The following is a 21,044-nucleotide window of genomic DNA, read 5'->3' as shown; positions in this document are numbered from 1 at the left end:
CCTACCGTCGCCTTTATCGAGGAGGCGAAGGCCATTTACGCTAGAGATAGGAAAAGTGTAGAGCGACGCACACTGTTGGCAATGGTTCACCCACTTCCGGGCCAAACCGGAAGTGCTCCGTGAACGGAATCTCCCCGCGCGAAGTGCAGATTCTGTCCCGAAGGCACCAAGCTGAAAAGCGCCCAAGAAAAAAAAGGATGGGCGGCTTTCCCGTTATTAATGGCCGTTCAGGCCTGAGTGAAGTTAAATGGCAGCGCCGTTTTCGCAAGGGGGCAGCGCCGAGCCTCCTCCTCCTCCTCCATCCTTGCACGGAGCGCCTCGAAGCCCCCGGTCCCCTTTTAGGAAGGGCGCTCTCGGCTGCGGCCCTTACCTGAGAGCAACCCCCTCCCCCCCGAGCGCGGCAGGGACCGCCTGAGGAGAAGGCGCCTTCCGTAGCCCCGGGCGGGGCCAGCCCCTCGCTCTCCGGCCTCCATCTTTGAATCGGGCATGGAAAAACCCCTCAGGCCCTTTCAAGGGAGGGAGGGGGCGCTGCGCTCTTTAAGCTCCGCCATCTTCGTAACGGGAAACGTGCGGGCGCCTCTCTCATGCCTTGTGAGGGCAGAGGGAGTGGGCGGGGCCTCCGGGGGGAGGAGGAGGCGGTTGTTGTTTGGAGGAGGAGGGGGGCCCATAAGTGTCTTGGGGAGGGTCAAAGGTGAGAGGTCAGGGTTCCGAGTGGTGGCCCCCGAGGGGGGTGGGGAGGCTTCGGCGGAGGAAGAACTGAGAGGCGCTGGCAGGTAATGCAACCCTTTCCCACCTCCCTCTGGAGCCCTTCTTGGAAGGGGAGGGGGGAAGGTGCTTGTTTCTGACCCCCCTTCTTCTTCCTCCTCCCCCCGTTAGCGTTGTTTGTCTGGAGATATTGTGATCTGCCGCCCCCGCCCTCAAAGGGATGAACGTGCGTTTTGCCGTATTGCTGGAGCAGAACCCAGGAGTCCTGGCTCCCTGTTTCCATCCCTCACTGCGACCCGTTAGAAAGGACCCCACTGTCTATTACCCACCCCCCAAAAACGAGAGCCCCGGGGTCTGGGTAGGGGTAGCTTTTCTGCTTGACCCTGGAGACGTTGCTCCTTGACCCTCCCAGCTTAAATGTGCTAGTTTGCCTTCCCAATGGCAAAAGTTTGCCCATGATAGATTAAGCAGCAGTTCTCTTTAATAAGAATGATTCTTGTTTCGCTACAAATGCTTACAGAAATAGTTGGTAGCAGTTGCTGCTTTAGAAGAGGCATTATATGCAGTTCTCTTCAAATATGGTCCATGCGTGTGGTCCAAAGGAAAGGTCGTTGGGTTGCCTCTCAAGTACTGTTTCATCCACATAACTTAAGCCAATTTAATACGTATTTCAGTCAACTAAAGCCCTTAACGTTTGCCCCGCTGCTATTTCCATAACATTAATGTGTGTACCCCTTCTCTTTTTTGTTTGCCTGTAGGATGACGAACATGGCGGATAACCACAAGGAGAGCTGGGCGGCCCTGGTTGCTGCAGCAGAACAGTACCGGCGTCAGACAGGCAATGAGATAGTGCTGCTCACCGCCTTCAGGGCCCCACCCCCTGGTGGCTTCAGCTACGCACAGCATGGAAGTGGGGCTCTGGCTGATGCCGTTCAACGCTACCTCGAAGATATCGCGGTGGTTCACAAGACCACCGCCTTTACCTATGCTGCCCGTCCTCCTTCTGCCCCCTGCCCAGGTCCCACCAACGGGTCTTACTCCAGGAGCTGCCCCTCTACCAATGCCTCAGATGAGCCTGCCCCACACAGGACACCTACCCCCCAGGGGCCCTTGCCCCAGGCTTCTGGAGGCCAGGAGCCCGAAGAGGAAGACGATGAAGGAGACAGGAATACATTGACAGAATTGGAGCAGCCAGGTGGGAGAGAGCATCCCAGTGACACCACTGGTACGTCTATGTGCAGTCGGTGGTTTGTTTGTGGGGGGGGGAATATTTATCTCGGCTTTCCTTAAAATGCTTACAGTGGCTGACAGTAGCATCATTGCAATGCTGTATAATCACTAAAAATGGGAAGTGATAGCCAACATCTTAACAAATAAAGCAAAAAGTCACAGCAGCCAGAAGTAAATTCATTAAAGCAACATTCACACCATACGTTTAAATCACAATGATACCATTGAAACAGTTGTGGCTTCCCTCAAAGAATTATGGGAGCTGTAGTTTGTTAAGGGTGCTGAGAGTTGTTGGGAGACCCCACTCCTCCCCCAGAGTTTAAAAATCTTAGTGGTTTAAGAATTAATCCCTCTTCCCAGGGACCTCCGAATTGTAGGTCTGTGAGAAGAGGAGGGGTTTCTTAACAACTCTCAGTTGTTACCCTTAAGCTCCCTTTAGTATCGCAGTGCTTTAAATATATGGTGTGAATGTGTCCTACATTATTCCTGCCTCCCAGGAGCTGCTGCTAGGACTCTCCCTTCTCAAGTAGCCTGGAGCATTCTCTGCTGTGGATGTGTCCCCAGAGGAAACCACCAGACCTCTTTCAATTCAGGAAGGCAAGCTTTGCAGCACTAACGCTCAGCTGAATCAGTCTGCATAGGATAATGCTTGGTTTAAAGTCATTATTATTTCACCCTCAACAAGGGTTTGTTCCATGCATGAGGTTTATCCATAGCAATATCAAGATTTCCTTTTGTGGAAAACTGCTGAAAGTGTGCCTTTAACTCCTAGAAACTTGGTGTTTCTTTCTTCACTGCAAAATCCTGAGTATTTTGCCTGTTCTGGTCAGGATGCACTAGTCTTGTTCAGAGCACAGATAATAAACAGAGATACAGTGGTGCCTCGCAAGACGAAATTAATTCGTTCCGTGAGGCTCTTCGTATAGCGGTTTTTTTCGTCTTGCGAAGCAAGCCCATTGACAGCTTAGCGGATTAGCGCTATTAGCGGTTTAGCGGCTTTTAGCGATCAGCTGTTAAGCGGCTTAGCGGCTTAGGAAAAGGGGGGGAGGGGGAAAAACCCACAGGAACTCGCCAGACATTTTCGTCTTGCGAAGCAAGCCCATAAAGAAATTCGTTTTGCGAAGCGCCTCCAAAACGGAAAACCCTTTCGTCTAGCGGGTTTTCCGTCTTGCGAGGCATTCGTCTTGCGGGGCACCACTGTAATGAGCTGAAATTTTGGTGTGGCTTTCTCATTGAATCTGCTTCTTCCAAAGTAATGCTTTCTTCACTCCTGTTGGATGTTTCCTGACACCTAGCACGCAGGAGTTGGGTCTCAAGCTCTACAAGCATTTGTAGGGTGCTGCTTTTGCCAGCTGAATAGGAGATGCCCCTTTCTCAGAAACTCAACTTTGGATAATCCTTTTTTTTTTCCGGATCAGAATCCATATCCAGGCACACAGCACATCACCATCCTTGCCTTCCCAAAGGGGAGAGGAGCTCTTCACCATTTTAGCAATACTTGAAAGTATAATTTTCGACTCTTTAAATCTGTCCCCTAAAGAGTTGCAATATAGCCCCAAGCTCACAACCTAGAAACAAAAGTGTTTCAAAGTGGTGTTTATGGTGATAGAACGTGCGGAATTGACCACTTTAGTGGGAATGGTGGTTTGATAACAGAAAAAGACCCTGTGTGAGAGACAGGGAAGGGAAGATCTCTCAGGGTGGGAGCCTGGGAGATGAATGGGATGCTCCCAGGTGAAAGCTGGGAGGGTCCACCTGCTATTGTGTGAGACAAGGGTTAAGATCTACCCTTAACAGAGGGCTGTGTATTCCCACCCACCCACTGCCTTTCGCTTTTTCTTTTTTACTATTTAGAACAGTTTGTTTTTTATTGTATTGTATGCTGAAAAGTTTCGATAAAAAAATTAAAAACCAAAAACACACCACCTGTCAATACCCATTGATAGCTTTATCCTCCATGAATTTGTCTAAGCCCCTTTTAAAGACGTTAAAGTTTGGTGCCACTATTAACATCCTGCAGTAGTGAATCCCATCGTTTAAACTATGTGCTGGTCCAGTTGCCAACCCAGAAAACTGGACTGCTGATGTACATTGCGATCAGATGTTATCACAGAAAAATACGATTTTCGTGTAACGTTGCTTCTGTGCCACTTAAGGAGATGTAGCAAAACTGGCTGTCAGGTTTCCAGGCTCTGTCCCAGCTCCCATTTTAGCTTATATTTTGATGTGAAAAGAATGAGAAATGCGGTATTTTTCAGAGACTGAACACAAATGCTTTGTCCTTTAATCTGTACCTCTCGGCACTGAAAAAAAACAACCCCTCTCCCACCCTTTCCCTCCGGTATGTTCTTAAATCAGAAATGCTTTTTAAAAATAAAAAATCACCTCCTCATCTGGTATATGATGTTAAAATTGGCTACCGGCCCAGGTGGCTTTAAAATAGACAGACTAGCAAAAATGAATAGATTGATTAATAAATGTTGGAGATGCGATAAGATGAAGGGCACTCTATACCATATGTGGTGGACATGTTCAGAGATCAAAAAATTCTGGGAAATGATCCATGAAGAAATTAAAAAATTAATAAAGGTTTCATATAACAAAAGGGTAGAAGCATACTTATTAGGAATTTTGAGTAAGGGTATTCCCAAAGATAAAATTAACATATTCCTATACCCAAAAACAGCAGCGAGAACGCTGGTGGCCAGTTACTGGAAAGGAAATAACATCCCAACCAAAAAAAGGAATGGTTAAGTAAACTATGTGAGTATCTGGAGTTAGCAAAATTGACGGATATAATAAGGCATAAATCTAAAACCATGGTACAGAAACAATGGGAATGCTTAAATGAATATTTACGCAAACAGGGATCAAACACGAAAGTTTGGTTGTGCTTAGAATACTGATAATACCTTGTGAAGAATACTGAGAATACAAAGATTAGATGGACTACGAAAGAATTTAAGGAAAGGAAGTGACTGAAGAACAGATGTAAAGGTGAATTAGATAACCAAGAGACGTGTGGTGAATGCGGTGGAAGTCTTTTATAATATTTTAACTAGGATTTAAATATTGTAATGTTTGAAGTATGAATTTGGAATAATTGTTTATGAAAAGTATTTTTTCTCTTCATTCTTTTTCTTCTTTCTTTCTTTTATCTTTTGTCTTTCTTCTTTTCTAGTCTGCATTCTGGAAAATTGTGTAGACAAAATGTTTTTATGTATGGTTCTGTATTGTTCTATTTCTTTTTATTTGTTTTTTGGTAACATTTAATAAAATTTAATAAAAAAAGGAAAAAATAAAAGAGGATTGTACAGATTCATGGAGGAGAGGGCTCTCATTGGCTATGATCCATGCTGTCTATTCTCTGCCTCCGCAGCTGGAGATAATAATGCTTCTGAAAACCAGTTGCTGGAAACCACCATGTGGGAGTCTTCTCCTGTGCTTGTAGGTTTCCCACAAGGCATCTGGTTGGCCACTCTTGGGAGCAGAATGCTGGCTTAGAGGAGCCATTGACCTGATCATATGGGTTCTTCTTAGTTTATAAAGTTGCCACAGGAAGGGGAAGACGCTTTGCTTACAGTTGCCACTTGCATCTCTCAGTTGAGAGATGGAACTTGAAGCAAAATATAGCTGTACCTAACTAGTGAGGGATCCCAGGATAATTGGGGGTTGGGGGGGGGGGTTCTCCGGACGTAACTGTTTGGATCGCTCAATAAGCAGTTCCAGAACGGCTACTTCTCATGTTCAAATAGGGGATCCCTGTGCATACAACTCAGCAAGATCTAATTCTATTTTGTTTTTAATTCACTTCCAGGTTTGTTTATGATGGACGAGGATTCTCCAAGCCAGGAATATGAGCCTTTCTTCGACTCTGATCTGGAGAGCACTGACGGTGAGCGGCAGCTGAATCTCCCACTTCTTTTTTAAAGTCTCTTCACTCCCTCTGCCAGCTTCCCACAATGTACGTACTATGTTGACTGCAAATGTGGAAGAAGCCAAGATACTGCTGATTGCATTAGGTAAAGGGACCCCTGACCATTAGGACCAGTCGTGGCCGACTCTGGGGTTGCGGCGCTCATCTCGCTTTATTGGCCAAGGGAACCGGCGTACAGCTTCCAGGTCATGTGGCTAGCATGACTGAGCCGCTTCTGGCGAACCAGATCAGTGCACGGAAACGCCGTTTACCTTCCCGCCGGAGTGGTACCTATTTATCTACTTGCACTTGGACGTGCTTTCATACTGCTAGGTTGGCAGGAGCAGGGACCAAACAACAGGAACTCACCCCATCACAGGGATTCGAACCACCGACCCTCTGGTCAGCAAGTCCTAGGCTCTGTGGTTTAACCCACAGCGCCACCCACGTCCCTGCTGATTGCATTAGGCCTGGAGTCATTCAAGACTTTATAGGTATCTTGAGGGAGCAGCTTTTCCCACATCCCCTCTCTGTTTGTCAGGATCTTCCTTGTGGGGCATCGGAGAGGATCAGCACTCAGAGGAGTGAAGTGGTGAGAGTGTACCAGAGAAACTTGGGTTTTAATCCCTGCTTGGCCCTGAAGCTCGCTGGGTGACCTTGGGCCAGGCTAGCCTACCTTACAAGGTGGTCTATGAGGATAAAAGAGGTGACCCTCCCCCAATCCCCCACACTGGCTGCTTTGAGCGGCTTGGAGGAAGGAAACAATAAATGTGAACAATGGGTACAAGGAGTAGGGCTCTGTTGCTTCATACATTCATTCGCTTTTTTTATTCTACCAGGGTTTTGAAGGGAGGGGGCAGCAGAAGTTATGTGCATCCTAATGACAAACGAATTGCCTTTCCCAGTCAAATGTCCCCATAGTCCTTTTGTTCTACCTCCAGCAAAGTCAAAGCAGATGTCTCGGGAAAGCTTGCAAGTGGGCAGACCACCTCCTGATAACTTGGCTCCAAATATCACATATCTCTTAAGATGTAGCACCCGGCAACAGACCTGGAGATAATGCCTTGGAACATGGAAGCTCCATGTTCATCTTACAAACTGTAAGGCAAGCCGGGAAGAGTCTGTCTAAAAAAACTTGCAAAATGGCTTCTAGAGATGCATCTAATTTTGCTGTCCAGGTGAGGTAGGGAAAAGAGATCAGCAAATATGTTGGGCTGTTTTGACAAGAGCCTCAGGCCATTGGGAACCACTTGATCTAGTAATTGCAAGAACTGGTGGGCAAAGGAAATTTACTGCTAAATTTACAAAAGATAAGGGAGGCATCTCAGGGACTTTATACAGTAGAAAGGAGACATTTGCTTGAAACGTGCATGCCTGGCTTCCTGTAGCGGAGTTTCTCTTCAGGCCTCTCCCGGCCAAAACTGAACCTACCTTCTCAGGTGCATGCTATGTCAGCAAAAGCCGGAGGTTTCATGGGGTGCTGCAAAACAACATCACTCGTCTGTAAAAAACATACAACCTTTTCATTGCAGTGTTGGGTCCTTAGCTGTTGTTGGACTACAACTCCCATCATCCCCAGCTAACAGGACCAGTGGTCAGGGATTATGGGAGTTGTAGTCCTACAACAGCTGAGGATCCAAGTTTGAGAGACACTGCCTTAGTGAGCTTTAGGAATTTGGAATAAATGGGAGCATAGTTCCTGTGAGAGTGATGTTATCCCTCCCTCCTGTAGCTAGGAGGATACTTTCTGATGGTTCATTTCTTTTTATTTCCTTACTTCCTTCTGACCCATTTTTCTCCCCCCATTTGTCTCTCCCAGATGGGAGTCTAAGTGAGGAGGCTCCTGGCCAGACAGCCCCTCCACCCCTCAGCCATCAGTATGCCAAGTCCTTGCCTGTCTCAGTGCCTATCTGGGGCTTCAAGGAGCAACGGCAAGAGATGCGATCCTCTGATGAAGAGAACAGCAAGGTGGGTAGGAACTGAGAATGTGTGTTGGAAAGGCATATATATATATATATATATTGGGGGTACACTCCAGAGCTCTCCCCCTTCCTTTTTAAGACAGGTGTGTAGGGTTCGGCTGGTGGGTAAGCTCCAGAAAAACACATCTTCCAGCAGGGTGGTAGGGTCGCTGCTGGAAAGATGCTGGGGCCAGATTTGCAAAAAGTTCACCCCCCCCCCCGGTTCCTACAGGTGTCACTGTAGCTTTTGTAAGTGGCTGGGGCTGCACATATCCTGTGGCTGCAGCTAGAATGCACAGAAACAAATGTCGATTGCGTTAATTCAGCAGGCAAGGAGTCTCAGCTTTACTTTGCTTTCTTTAAAAATCAAGTTCTTACGATTGCAAATATAGGCTTTGAATGTGCGTGGCCAAGGGGAGAGAAGTCAGAAGTGAGCGAGGTGAGGCCTGTAAGTCCTCCACAGCCCTTTCGCCCTCCTCATGATTTTGGCAGACAATTGTGTGATGTGTACTTTACGCGAAAACCAGCAATGGTGGTTTTTTTAATGGTGCTTGAGCAAAGGATAATGCCTGAGACCGGTTTGATGGAGAAGAGGGAGACTTAGGGGGCGGCCTGGGTGCTGGAGCCGCTTGCAACTAGTGTGAGCCAGAAAGCAAAGTAGGTGAAGGATCTCAAGGAAGGGGGTGTATCTTGGGTTACGAAAAAGGCCAAATGGCTTCCACTAGGAGTTGGCCATTTAGTGTCACTAGTCCCATGCTTTGGAACACACACACACACACACAAAAAAAAACCTGTTAACTTTCAGGTGTTTCCGGAATACATTCTTATACCACCAGGCCTATATGGTGGCTTAAAGCATCCTTGATTGACCTGTTATTTTTTAAATGGTGCTTAATTTTGTCATGCACTGCCCTGATGCCTTTATATTGTTCTGCGTTATAAGCATTGACAACAGAGAAGAAAAGAAATACACCGAGTCTCAATTTGGAGTCGTATGTCTTAAGAGTAGAATGCATAGACTTTGGAAGTTGGGTGGCAGAACCTCCAGACTCCCAGTGGGTGCTTCTGTCGAAAAGCTCTTCTAGGTAGAGATCTGAATTTAGATGTAGGATGGGAGCGATCTAGTTTTGCTGACTTACGTAATAATTTAAAACAAATAACGAAGACTTCTCCACCTGGCTTCCCCTCCCTTGCTCCTCAATACAGCATTCGTCCCCCGACCTGGAGAAAATTGCCGCCAGCATGCGAGCTCTGGTGCTGAGGGTGTCAGACGGCACAGAGATGTTTGGGGACCTGCCTCGGCCGCGCCTCAACACGAGCGACTTCCAGAAACTACAGCGGAAATACTAATGGATCTGGTGGCCCTTTGTCCCGCCCCTTCCTCTGTTTGTGCCCTTTTATTCCCCCCCCCCCACATCCAAATCGGTGGACAGGGTTGGAAGCTCCCCTCAAGCCATACAACTCCCGCCCCTCTCTTTTCCCACCCTACCCTTCCTGAGCTCCCACAAGCTTTAAATTAAAGTGATGACCTCAATCTCCACACTACAGCTGGCGTGGAGGGTCCAATTGTCTCCTCTCCACGCCAGAAATTCTGTCCCACTTTCCCCTTCTATCCTATCTAATTGAGGAGGTACAGTTCTTGTTGTTTTTCTGAGAGGGGTCCCTGACACATAGAAGAGGGAAATGGAACACTACGGGCGGATACTGACAACAAATACACCCCCATATCTGTTCTTACCACCACCATCAACCCTTCCAGTCTACCCCAGCATCTGGCTGCGGTGGGTTCCCTTCCTCAGTTCCCCAAGCCCCCCTTTTTTTTGCTTTCTTCCTCCCAAAATAAGTGTCTTAAAATATCCTTTGCACATAAGCTGGGTTTGTCTATACACTTGACCTAACTGACCCTTTGTAGAGCAGGTCATCAGTGGTGGGGGAAGGAATCCTGTCGTTTTCTGCTTGCCCCACCTCCCCCTCCCCCACTTTCCCCATGCATAGCTCTCTCCCAATTTCCAGGAGCGGTACTTCAGGGTCCTTTTTTCCCTCTTGGGGGGGAGGGGTGGTGCCAAGGTGAGGCTGCTCTCACGGCAGGCGGGATGTAAAAGCGGCTCTAGGAGTCACCTACACCCCTCCGTTTATCTTACACCCACCCCCTCGCTGCCCCAGCATAATACTTTTGTATCAGATTTTTCAAGGGCGCTTTGTGGCCCTGGCCCTCTATTTTTGTCCAAAGATGATTGGTGAATTGGAAAGGAGAGGATGTATTTTTTTTCTCCTTCCTGCAAACCTACAAGCCAATAATAATAATAATAATTAAAAAAAGCTGTCTTTTACCAACTCTTTTGCTGTATTGTCTGATTGACAGGAAGTGAGTTAGAAGGGGGGGGGTTACATCTCCAGAAAGGTGGTGGGATGGCAGGCCTTTGTGGAAGACCTCTTCCTGTACCACCAGCTTACCTTCATCCAGACCTGTGAGCGGAGCAAAACAGGAGGGGGAGAAGCATGCCCCATTATATATTTTCCCTCTTCTGTTTATATTCCCCCCTCCCTCAAAGAGGAGATCGCCTCATTCATAAAATCACTTGCCATTTGGGCTGATGGAGAGTTGGCATGAAGAACTCTGAGCAGCTGTCACTCTTCACCCCTAGCCCAAAATACAAATGTGCAGCAGGAAATAAATAGAGTGACTGAAAGGGATTAATTGCTTTATTGGTGCTTGGTATAGTTCTGTTATATACAAAAGCAACAAGATTGAAGGGCAAAGGGCGGGTAGGTGTCAGAATCCCAATGTAAAATATAGGGGTGGGGTGGGGGGTTATGTAGGCTAAGATGAAAGGAAATATAATCCCACTCTAGGCCTGAAAAGAGGTCTAAACAATAAAAGATTTAGCAAAAAATGAAGTCCTTCAGAGGGAAGGAGGGGTATCTTCCTCTCCCAGCAGATATGGCATGAGCCTAATGGCAGAAATGGTCTTTAGCAAAAGGCCTACGGCTCTCAAATAAGGAAGAAAGCGAAGGGAAAGTGGGTGCCCTAAAGGAGCTAGGAATCCCCTTGGTGCTGCTTCTGAGCCACAAAGACGGAGGCATGAAGAATGTACTCGGATGGGGCTCAGTCATAGTATTTCTCCGCCCGCCGCACCTGGCAGTACATCAGCATGGAGAAAACGATGCCCAAGACCTGGAGAGACATAAATCAGGTCAGACTGACAACAAAAAAATTGGGGCGGAAGAGTCCCAGCCCAGCATGTCACTTCCTTACAATATTGGAATTAAGATGCTGCCTCCTGAACTCCCATCCTCGCCGCTGCCTCTAAAATGTAGGAAGGCTGAGCATAAGGTCTCAGGTCCAACCACCCAGGATCTCCAAGCAGGGCTGTCTAAAAGGCTGGAAAGCTGCTGCCTGTCCATGTAGACCAGGTGTAGCCAATGGGCTGCCCTCTAGATATTTTGGACTACAATTCCCATCACCTGTGACCTCTGGCCATGCTGCCTAGGGCTGATGGGAGTTGTAGTCCACAACTTCTAAAAGGCCCCATATTGGCTAACTCTGCATAGACTCTATTAAATGAGCCAATATCCTGGCTTCCCAGTCACCTGCTTCTTGGCCCATTTTGTACAAACTGGAGGTGGCAGGGGCAGCTTCTATGTGGTCTTTTCCCAGTCAGGAAACCATCCTCCTGGACAGCCTTCTCTCCTAAAGGGGGATGCCTTTTGAAAGCACAGATTGCACCAGTTTACGTGTTGCTTCCAGTTTATTTATTTACTCCCTGTGGGATCATGGCCAGTGTTGGAAAGAATTCCTGCCCTGGCTGCATCCTATTCTGTGGTCCCCTGCAGACAACCCCACCTTCTGTGCTTGTGCTGATGGTAATGGGTGGCACATGCGTTGTTGCACCAGAGCGGCCTCAGCAGTTGCTCAGGTCAGGCGTGTCCCCTCCCACGGCTGTTCCTGCTCACCTGGACAACAATGATGCAGGCGGCAAAGATGCCCATGGCTGAGATGTTCTCTCCTAGCCAGCGTTTCACCTTCTCGTAACAGGGCTTTAGGGGAATAGAGCACAAAACAAACATGGTCACCAGAGAGCGCTGGCAAGAAGAGGCAGTGCCTCCGATCTGGGTTGATCACACTTGTGCACCGAAAAAATGTCGTCTTCCATTTAATCTAACGTTTATTTAACATGCAAGCTGTTTCTAGTAGGAACTCTGGATGATTTGTTCCATTGTGGAACTGCGCTTGCCATCAATCAGTTGAATATTTGGGTTGAGTATTAACCTGAATAGTCAGCCCAAATCAGCTCCTATAACTTAAAGTCTCCCCCCTTCTGATCCACTGGGCTGAAGTGAACAAGCCTTTCTTCTGCAACAGGAACCTTTGCCAGCAGGAGGGCTGCATTTTCTTCTTGGCAACTAGCTGGGAGCTGCAGGCTAGGATGGGTGAAGGAGTGAAGGTAAATTTTACCACTGTACAGTAACTAGACTGGTTTCTGCACAGTCACCCCTCTCTGTCCTCCATCCAGACAAGCAACAGGCATTAGGAGAGTTCAAGGACAGACTGCAGTCAGGCAAAAACACTCTAGATACGAAGCGGCACCAGTGAGGGATGAGGCTGAGGAAAATTTCAACAGACAGATAGGCCTGGCAGGCTGGATTTGACCCTGAAGTTCCCTGCCTCTGCTTTATGTGACAGCACTTCTCCTCGAAGAGGGCTATTACACACACACACACCCCTCTCAGTATAAACAGAATAAACATACCCGGTTCCTTCAACTTTTCTTCCCAGGATTATTTTCCATGCAGCGGGTCATCTTCAGTGCTCTTTTCTGAGCCTGTTCTAAGTTGCCTATATTGTTAAAACTGCAGCAACTCAAGCTGGTAACTGGTCACACTAATAGGCTGACCGCCACTCTCCTTTTATGTAAGTCTTTTGAGAGTAAAATATATTGGGGAAGGGAGGAAGATAACTAAATAAAATTGGATGTATCCATACTACAGCCTGGACTAGGTGTTGTTGTTTTCCCCCCAATATATTTATAGCCTGCTTCTCATTAGCGACTTTTAAGTATAAACAACATGATGTTTTAAAAATCATAAAGCAGATATGCCATCCTGCTCAAAAAAAAGAGCAAGAAAATCTCAAGGTTAAAAAGACGAGTTAAATTAACACGAGAGCTTTGAGAAGCAGCATTAATGAAGCAAATCAAAGACATCGCTGCAGCCGTCACCAAAACTCAGTTGGGTTGAAACATCAGAAGAGGGGTGGACTAGGACACTTTCCTCAGGAAAAGCAATCCACAAAGGCCCTCTATCTTATTGCATATTGCTAACAGCAAGAAGACACACAGAGTAGCTAGTCTTGAAATTTTGGGGGGCTTCATAAAAGTCATGTGCTGGTCTGTAGACCACCAAGACTAGGAACCCCTTCCCCTTCTGGTTTCATCATTCCCTCCCTCCTGAGACAGCTCAACATTTAATGCACAAAATGTTAAAAACAGAGAAGTCTCAGCACCTCCATGAGTGACAGTTCTCAGGATTCACTGGGATAAGCCTTGACGTTAGAACAGCACACAAGTAATTTTGAGTGTGTTGTATAGTCAGAGAGGGAGGTGAGAATCTACGGTCAAAAGCCAGAAGCTGATACTTTTGTCGCAGGACAGAGTGTCAAAGGCCCTCTCAACCTCAACAGCTCCAAGAAAGAGGTCGGCTGGAGGGTTTTAGTGCAGGCCAGCCTTGGTAATCGGACCCTGCATTTAGCCATTTGCCACTTGCTCAGGACACAAGCATTCCTAGAGGGGGGTCAATTGGGACAACCCAATTTGGAACCCACAGCCGTAGGGGATTCTCTGTTCCTTGAGGGCAATTCCTGCTGCCATCTCACCTCCTTCCACCAGCTGGCGCTGTCCACTTGGCAGATGTCACTTTGCTGCAAGCAGCAGGACTCCGGAACCCACGTTCTGTTGCGGACCTCAAACCAGTCTGTGTAGTTCTGCACCCCACAGCAGCGAAACTGGGAAGCAAGGGGAGAAATCAGTCTCACACGGGGGGGGGGGCTCTTCCAAAATGGGATGAGGATGCTTAAAGTGGGGGAAATCTCCCTGGCTGCTTCTTAGCTCTCTAAATTTGCATCCAGATGACCTGTTTGTGGGCAGATTAGATGGCAATTCATGATGCAAGCGCCATCCCACACTTCCTACTGCCTTTCCCCCACCTCTTTCTTGCAAAAAAAAAATCCCAATCTATTAGGGAAGTGGGTTTGTTGCGCAAGAACTCAAAATCAGCTTTAGTTGAGCAGCCTGAATTTGCTAGGATGACCATTTGGAAGTACTGTAAACGTGTGTGTGTGTGTGTGTGTGTGTGTGTAACACTCACCTCATTCTGCACAACGTCCCATGCTCTGGTTAAACCCACATTTCCCTCTGTCTCATACAGCTGAAGTCCTTCCTTTAGATTGGACTGGGCATATCTATCAAACTAGAGAAGGGACAAAATAAGCACACCCAATGGACCAGCAGCACCTCTGTGTGTGATGGTAAGAGTGATTATTATTATGACTTCGACTTGATGGGGCAAGCCCAGCCCTCATGGTGCTTATTCAAAGTTGGATGGAAACCCTGCCCTGCCATTTTTCTTCTGAACTTCTCCAAACTGGAGGAGTATCGGGAAACCCTCCGATGTTCAAGTTAGGGGTGGAGACTTTGCCAAGTAGTTCACTCCAACAGTCTGAAGTCCAGCCCCCACTCTTTTTTAAACCTCCCTTCTCTTTTCCCTCACTTCCTAATTCCATGGGTTCCAGACCTCTTTCTGGAAGATACCACCCTAAATGAAATGGTGCAATATTCCAAATTCCAAGGACGAATTAAAACCTGCTATCTTAAGAAAGCATGTAACTCAAATAACTTTATCCACTATGCAACTGTTCCGTACACATGATACAAGCAAACTCAGTGTCTGAGTGTGGCTCCTAATGTAGCCAAAAATGGCACCATCCATTAACAAGTGGGAAAGTATCAACAGGCTTGGCAGACCCCAAAGTTTGAAGAAGTATATGGGGTGTGGCGGGGAGGTGCAGGATGATGATTCATGAGGTTTATACAATGGGCTCTTTCCTCATTCCACGAGAATCGGGACAGGCTCATGGTTTGAATCCGTTTCCTCTCTGCATACACATCTGTTAAGAGCACGGGTGCTACAGGGAGCTGCCAGTATTATAATGGCATCTTGAAGTAAACTATCTTGTATCAGAGTGTGCACTCAGCAGTGGCAAGGGGCGTGGGCTGCACTGCAGGCCTGTGATGGCTGAATGTGGCCTGCAGACTGCCGGTTGCCCAAATGAGCTGGATCTCACCATCCTCATTCTACATACGGGGTGAGGAAGGTCCTTACCTTGTCCCTACAGGTGACAAAAACCAGCAACCCAACCAGCTCCAGGAGGAAGAGGGTGGAGAGGACCAGGAAGAACTAGGGAAGAGATGTACCCAAATCAGCAATTACAGGGAGAAGGAGAAAGCCTCATACAACACAGTTTTGTGTTTACAGATATGTGCATCTCTGAAAAAAGTGTGCCCCCACTTCCGCACTCCCCCCCCCGCTCCATACTTGATTGCAGTCATAGGATCACATACATGCAATCAGGCCCTCTGGTTCAACTAACCCTGCAAGCCCTCCTTCCTCCCAGCCACCCACAGTTGAATGAATAGCACAAGTTGCCGCCGCAAGCAGAGATCACTGGCATGGCTGAAAGATACATGCGGAACCCACAGCTCTGCATCGCTCAAGCCAGCCAGCCAAGTCACGGTCAGGAAGAAAAGTTGAAAACAACAACATATCTAAAGCAAGATGTCCCACAAGCGAAGTTATGTCACTGCTCCCAATGGTTTTATGCACAGAAAAATGAACCTCTTGGACCCCATCTTGTCCACAGCATCTCAGAAATGCACTTTTCTGCTTCCTACTGATGACTGCACTCTGCCTATGCTCCAAAGCAGGGCTGAGCATTCTTGCATTTAACATAGGTTCTGTAGAGAAACTGTGCTTTGAATTAAGCCATTTCTCTGCCGGGCACCTTCTCCTACCGAAGATCTCATTAGACACCTCTGCACCAATTTAATCCGAATCTCTTACACTCACCCCCCCCCCATGTAACACCCAGTGGAGAGATACTTCTTACCGTCAGCAGGAGGCAGCGGTGCTCTGTGGCCGCCCCCAAGCACCCGAGGAAGCCCACAACCATGATGATGGCTCCAGTCGCCATGAAAAGCCCCGCTGCCGACAGAGACGGGAACGAGAACGACAAGGTGGCAAAGCGGCCCTGGGTCACAGCCAGCCATACGCCCACGCCAAGCACTCCACAGCCGCCGAGCTACGGGGAGAGAAGGCAAGCTATATCACTGTTCGGGGACACATGCCAGGCATGTAGAATCACTAGAGGAGGGTGAAGATCAAGGCTAGTGAGGGGTGTGGCTTGGGCAGAGTCCTGAGGGTCAGGTAGAGAGGTCTGGAGAGATGTGCATGACCTGAGGTTCCCCACCTCTGATGGTACCACCTCCCCCCACTCCGTCCAGGATGCTGTTGTGGAATAGATCATCGGCTGAGTCTCCGCTCACCAGCCGCAAAAGCTCTCAGTTCAGCCCCTTCCCACAAACAAGACCTAGTTCCTCCTGACTCCCAATCCTGTGCCAAGTTTTTATTGGAACAAATAAAGCAGCTGTCAACATTCTGTTGCTGACACCCCCTTGCCCATTACAATGCCGATGAAACTTCTGTGACAATCACAAGCAGTTCAGCCAATAGTGGAGAGCGGGTTCTCTCAGGCAGTCTACAGGCAGATTTTTGGTTTGCTATAAAATGGTAGCAGTTTAACACACAAATGCACTTTCCATCTTGTTCATCCTTACAAGCCCGAAAGGCAACTTGTTGCGTTACTTATTTATTAAAAGAGAAATGTCCTGCCGTGAATAACAGGCCCATAAGCCCTTCCCACTAATCCTGGGAGGCCCCAGGTCAGATGTAGATGGAAAGGCTATCCGATGAAGAATTTTTTGACTTTCACACAACCTTCTCTGAGGGGAGGTGCACGGACCCACTGCAACTCACCCAGAAGATGAGGTTGAAGACGAACATCTTCACTTTAACGCACAGCAAGCAGCCGCGGCTGACCCCCATGGTGGATGTGTCTGAAATGAGATGGGAGTGGGCAAAAGAAAACAACATGCTGCGATTCTGGAACGTTCATACATGAGCATTTACAATGCAGTTGGCAGAAATTCATAGGCAATCCTGGTCCCCTATGAAAACAATGAAGCGATGTATTCAAAGCTGTCCATGCAACAGGATTCTACCCTCCTCTCGTCTCCCCCGCAGCTTCCTCCCCTTCCCCTAATTTGCTTTGTGGGGCTTGGGACTGCAAGGGAGCTAGAGAGAGGAGGAGAGGGAAGGTGAAAAAGTCTGCTTGGATCCCACAAGCAATTTATTCTGAGTTTTCATATTTAATTCCCTTTAAATTCAAATAATTTAAAAAATTAAGAGGGAGAACTATGTATGCCACCTTGATCCCCTTGGAGGAGTAACAGGATACAACTGTAATAATTAAGAACTACTAAGCTGGTGTTACTCAGTGTCACTCACACAATATGAAAAAAAATGAAGTCTCACTGAAAAAAATCAGAGAAACGTGTGCCCCCCACCCCCGTGCCACTTCAGCCAAACTGTGATTAGGCTAATCTATATGAAAGGAAGCCTTTCCTCAGACGAAAACGAGCATTTCAGAGTTGGGAGACTCCAAACGAACAGGCCGAGGTAAAATTTCTAGGCCTAACTGGGAGGATGGGCAGGTCAAGGTCTGGTTAGCATTAGAAATGGTATTGTGGATTCTACATAAAGTTTAAAGACCGTCTCTTGGACATACTGAAAATTTTAAATGCTCACCACCCTCTTTAATCATAGCAAGCAAGTTGGTGGCTATGGCCTTCAGGCCTGGCACACTGGTGTGTACAATTTTGTACAAATTTTTGTTTATGTTATTCAAAAAGCAAAGGGTGGTTAAAGGTCTCTCACCAATTGCATCCTGGCAACCCCCCTATGAGGTAGGCTAGGCTAAGTTCTGGCCAAAAGTTCATGGCTGAGGTGGGATTTGAACTCAGGTCTCTCCTTGAAGTCTAACCACTACACAGCCCTGTCTCACTATGGCTTCTAAAGTGTGCAGAATCAGCAGGCTGGTCAGAAATAAAGATGCTTCTGGACAATGATTAGACATAGTTTTGAATTTTTGCGGGGCAGGGCATAGGAGCAATGGCCCCTTATGTCCTTTCTATATCATGCCAGTAGCAAGAGAACTGTGTATTCAGGCACAACTGAGGGGAGTTTGGATCCAAGCAGCTCCCTAACAGCCAAAAAAGTTGAGAGGCCTATCAAGAGAATGGCAAAATCTTCCCCACAAACACAAACAACCTTCAATCGTAACCTCTGGACATCAAAATGGAGGGAGTTATTTTTGGTTCCCAATGTTCATATACTCTGCTTTTTAAAAAGAACAATGCCGTATTTATGTACTTTTAACTTTAAAGCTTTGCCTGTTTCCCACCTCCTCGTGAAAATTACTGCAATAAAAATTACGAATGTGGTCAAGCTTGGCAACTGTTTTATTTTATTTTTTTGTTCAAATGGAGAGCGCACCATGTTTTAAGTATCAAAACAACTAAGAGTGTAACACTGTTTAATTTTATTTTTTAGAAAAATAACTGGAAATACATAAAACGTTGATTTACCCCCTTCAGACGAAGTGGCTAAGGAAGTGGTGGGAAAGCAGGTAAATTATCTGATTTAGGGAAGGCTAAATAAATAAACAACAAACGAACTGGGGGTGGGAAAGTCCCCTTGTCCAGGCCCAGATTGCAGATTTCCTGTAGGGCAACACATCTCCTGCTATCATGTACGCTGAAGATGAAGGTACATGAAGGGGAGAAAGAAGACGGGCAGTGTTTATCCCCAGACCACGTAAAAAGAAATTGCCAAGTTTTCCTTAGTCAAACGTTTCCTACCCTGTAGGTCTTTCCTGCTAAAGCTACCCCACCCTTACCCTCATTCCTTGCCTTTTTGCCACTCACGCAGTGGCGTAGCGTGGGTTGTCAGCACCCGGGGCAAGGCAAGTAATTTGCGCCCCCTAACCCGTGGATTTGCGCTCCCTAACCCGTGGATTTGCGCCCCCTAAACCTAACCCCCAGATGTTGCGCCCAGTGCGGCCGGCCCCCCCTACACCCCCACGCTACGCCACTGCACTCACGACAGAGTTCCTTTTCCATTTTTTCAGCAAAGCCCATTCTGTAGAAATAAAACATAACCCACATTCCAGACCCACCTTCCCAATTCAAGATCCAAACCTTCCCCCCCTCCCACCGTTCTGGATTTAACAAGAATGTTAAATTCCCGGATCTGAACTGGTCAAAAATATATTCCTTACAGTAAATAACCCATGAAATTGTGATGGGCTTTTAAAACGCACACCCATTCCTGCTCTCCCTTAAATTATTTCCCCAAAGGGGGGGGCGGGGGGGACCACACCAAATGGGAGAAAAGCAAAATAACATGAAAGGAGCCTTTGGATCTCTTTCTTTCCTCTTTCTTTTAACAAAGTACCAATACCTCTGGAGGGAACTAACTAACTACAGCTGCCAAATCTCTCCCTGCCCCCCGATCTTGCAAGTAAGAGACTTTAGGGTGGGCAGAATCAGTTCTATGGGACCCATAAAAATATTGCAATACAGCAGAAATCATCCCCTCCCCCCAAGGAGAGAGTCTCCTCCTGCTTTTTATACCCTTCAAAATATCCCTGGTTCGACACATCCTTCCCCCCCCATTCTAAATTCATTTCCGTGCGCCCCTCACCTTGGTCTCGGGGCAGGAGACTTTGGGGCGGGAGTGCGGATTTGGGGCGGGAGCCCCCCTCCCAGACACCTAGACCTCTTCCAAGTTGCTTGTCCTCTGATGGGATGCAGGATGGAAAGGGAGGGGGAGCAAATTCCAGCACGGGACAGGGGGAAGGAAATGGGAGGGGAGAAAGGGGGGCAGTGATGGGGGGCGTGTTTGAGACTGTGGGGTGGAGCCCAGGGGGCTCTGGGAGGGAAACGGGTTTCTATTCGAGACAAAGACGTCCAGTCGGATTTGAACCCCCGTTCTTGTTTAAACCTTCCCCCTCCCCCGCAAAAAAGGACAATGAAAAGCGACTCAGTTGTACCGCATTAACATCAGAAGCGTGTGGCTCAATGAGACTTACTGCGGAGTAGACTTGTATGGGATTGGAGAGTAACTTCTCTTTCTGCTTTCGAGACGTTTCCAAATTATGCCCCCGCGGAAGGGAGGGGGTTAAAACACGCTTGCAGAGACTGGATCTCAGGGTTCTGGGTTCCATCCCCACGTTGGGCAAAAAGATTCCTGCATTGCAAAGGGGTTGAGCTAGATGACCCTCCGTGTCCCTCCCAAGTTTACAATGCTAAGTAAATGCCAACATAGGCTGCACGTGACAGATAGCCTCAGATTTCCAACTCTGCTCAAAGCACTTCCGAGAGGATCTCCTGTTGCTCAGGAGTAGTTTACTCTGGGAGCAACTTCGGGAGTAAAGTACTTCTCTTCTGTACCTTCCACATTGCCAGCTTCCAAGTGGGTGTTTATTGTGGGTTTTGTGCTCCCCGTGCACACGGGTTTTCTCCAGCAGCATTCACAGGTCAAAATTCCAACCAACCTCCATTCAATCCTGATTCACCCTTACACACCACATGCGTTTAAAGAGCATTCTCTCCTTCAAAAGAATTCTGGGAGCCGTAGTTTATTACGGGTGCTGGGAATTGTAGCGATGAGAGGGGTAAACTACAGTTCCCAGGACTGTTTGGGAGAAGCCGTGCGCTTTGCAATATGAAGACCCCCGTGTGGGAGACAGAAAGTTTATTGTCAAATAGCAGATGCGGGCAGCGGGGGCACAGCAAAGTAACGGGGCAGCGCTCAGGATTTCACAAGAGAGGACCTTTACCTCGGAATAAACCCCTGTTTGAGATGGTGGCTGTTATCAACCCCCTCTATATAAATATTCCACAATCTTTGCAACAACCCTGTAAGGCAGGCGCATCACTCTCAAAATTTAAGCCGCATACGCAAACATTCCAAATTTTTTTGGGGGGGGGCAAATGCCTTTATTTGCGCCAAGCAAAATGTATGAAATTAGCAAGCAAACTTCCGAGTTCTCCAGAATT

At 47.5% G+C, this 21,044-nt stretch overlaps 2 protein-coding genes across 4 annotated transcripts; one reads left to right on the top strand and one right to left on the bottom strand.

Moving 5' to 3' along the window:
- The first annotated feature begins 133 nt into the window (after positions 1–133).
- Positions 134–10,146, top strand: AKT1S1 (AKT1 substrate 1). Of its 3 annotated transcripts, none has more exons than XM_081886052.1 (5): positions 134–773; positions 1,464–1,900; positions 5,753–5,830; positions 7,671–7,819; positions 9,019–10,146. In XM_081886052.1, the coding sequence occupies exons 1-5, from the start codon at positions 487–489 to the stop codon at positions 9,160–9,162; spliced, it is 1,095 nt and encodes a 364-aa protein (XP_081742178.1). In that variant the 5' UTR covers positions 134–486; the 3' UTR covers positions 9,163–10,146. The 3 variants fall into 3 exon arrangements, with proteins under 3 accessions (XP_081742178.1, XP_081742177.1, XP_081742179.1); XM_081886051.1 differs by having other exon boundaries at positions 138–773; positions 1,464–1,930; XM_081886053.1 differs by having other exon boundaries at positions 536–691; positions 1,464–1,930.
- Positions 10,147–10,497: 351 nt separating this feature from the next.
- On the bottom strand, positions 10,498–19,845 carry LOC309355313 (tetraspanin-4-like). Its single transcript, XM_081886085.1, has 8 exons — positions 19,687–19,845; positions 16,900–16,979; positions 15,974–16,165; positions 15,190–15,264; positions 14,176–14,277; positions 13,685–13,813; positions 11,767–11,850; positions 10,498–10,987 (listed from the first exon to the last, which is right to left on the bottom strand). The coding sequence occupies exons 2-8, from the start codon at positions 16,966–16,968 to the stop codon at positions 10,919–10,921; spliced, it is 720 nt and encodes a 239-aa protein (XP_081742211.1). The 5' UTR covers positions 16,969–16,979; positions 19,687–19,845; the 3' UTR covers positions 10,498–10,918.
- Positions 19,846–21,044: the final 1,199 nt, after the last annotated feature.

The sequence above is a fragment of the Podarcis melisellensis genome (genome assembly GCF_964234715.1).
Source record: "Podarcis melisellensis genome assembly, chromosome: 13".
In the NCBI taxonomy this organism is placed as follows: Eukaryota; Metazoa; Chordata; class Lepidosauria; order Squamata; family Lacertidae; genus Podarcis; species Podarcis melisellensis.
The sequence above is the reverse complement of the archived record's forward strand: the minus strand, read 5'-3'. Positions and strand labels throughout refer to the sequence as shown.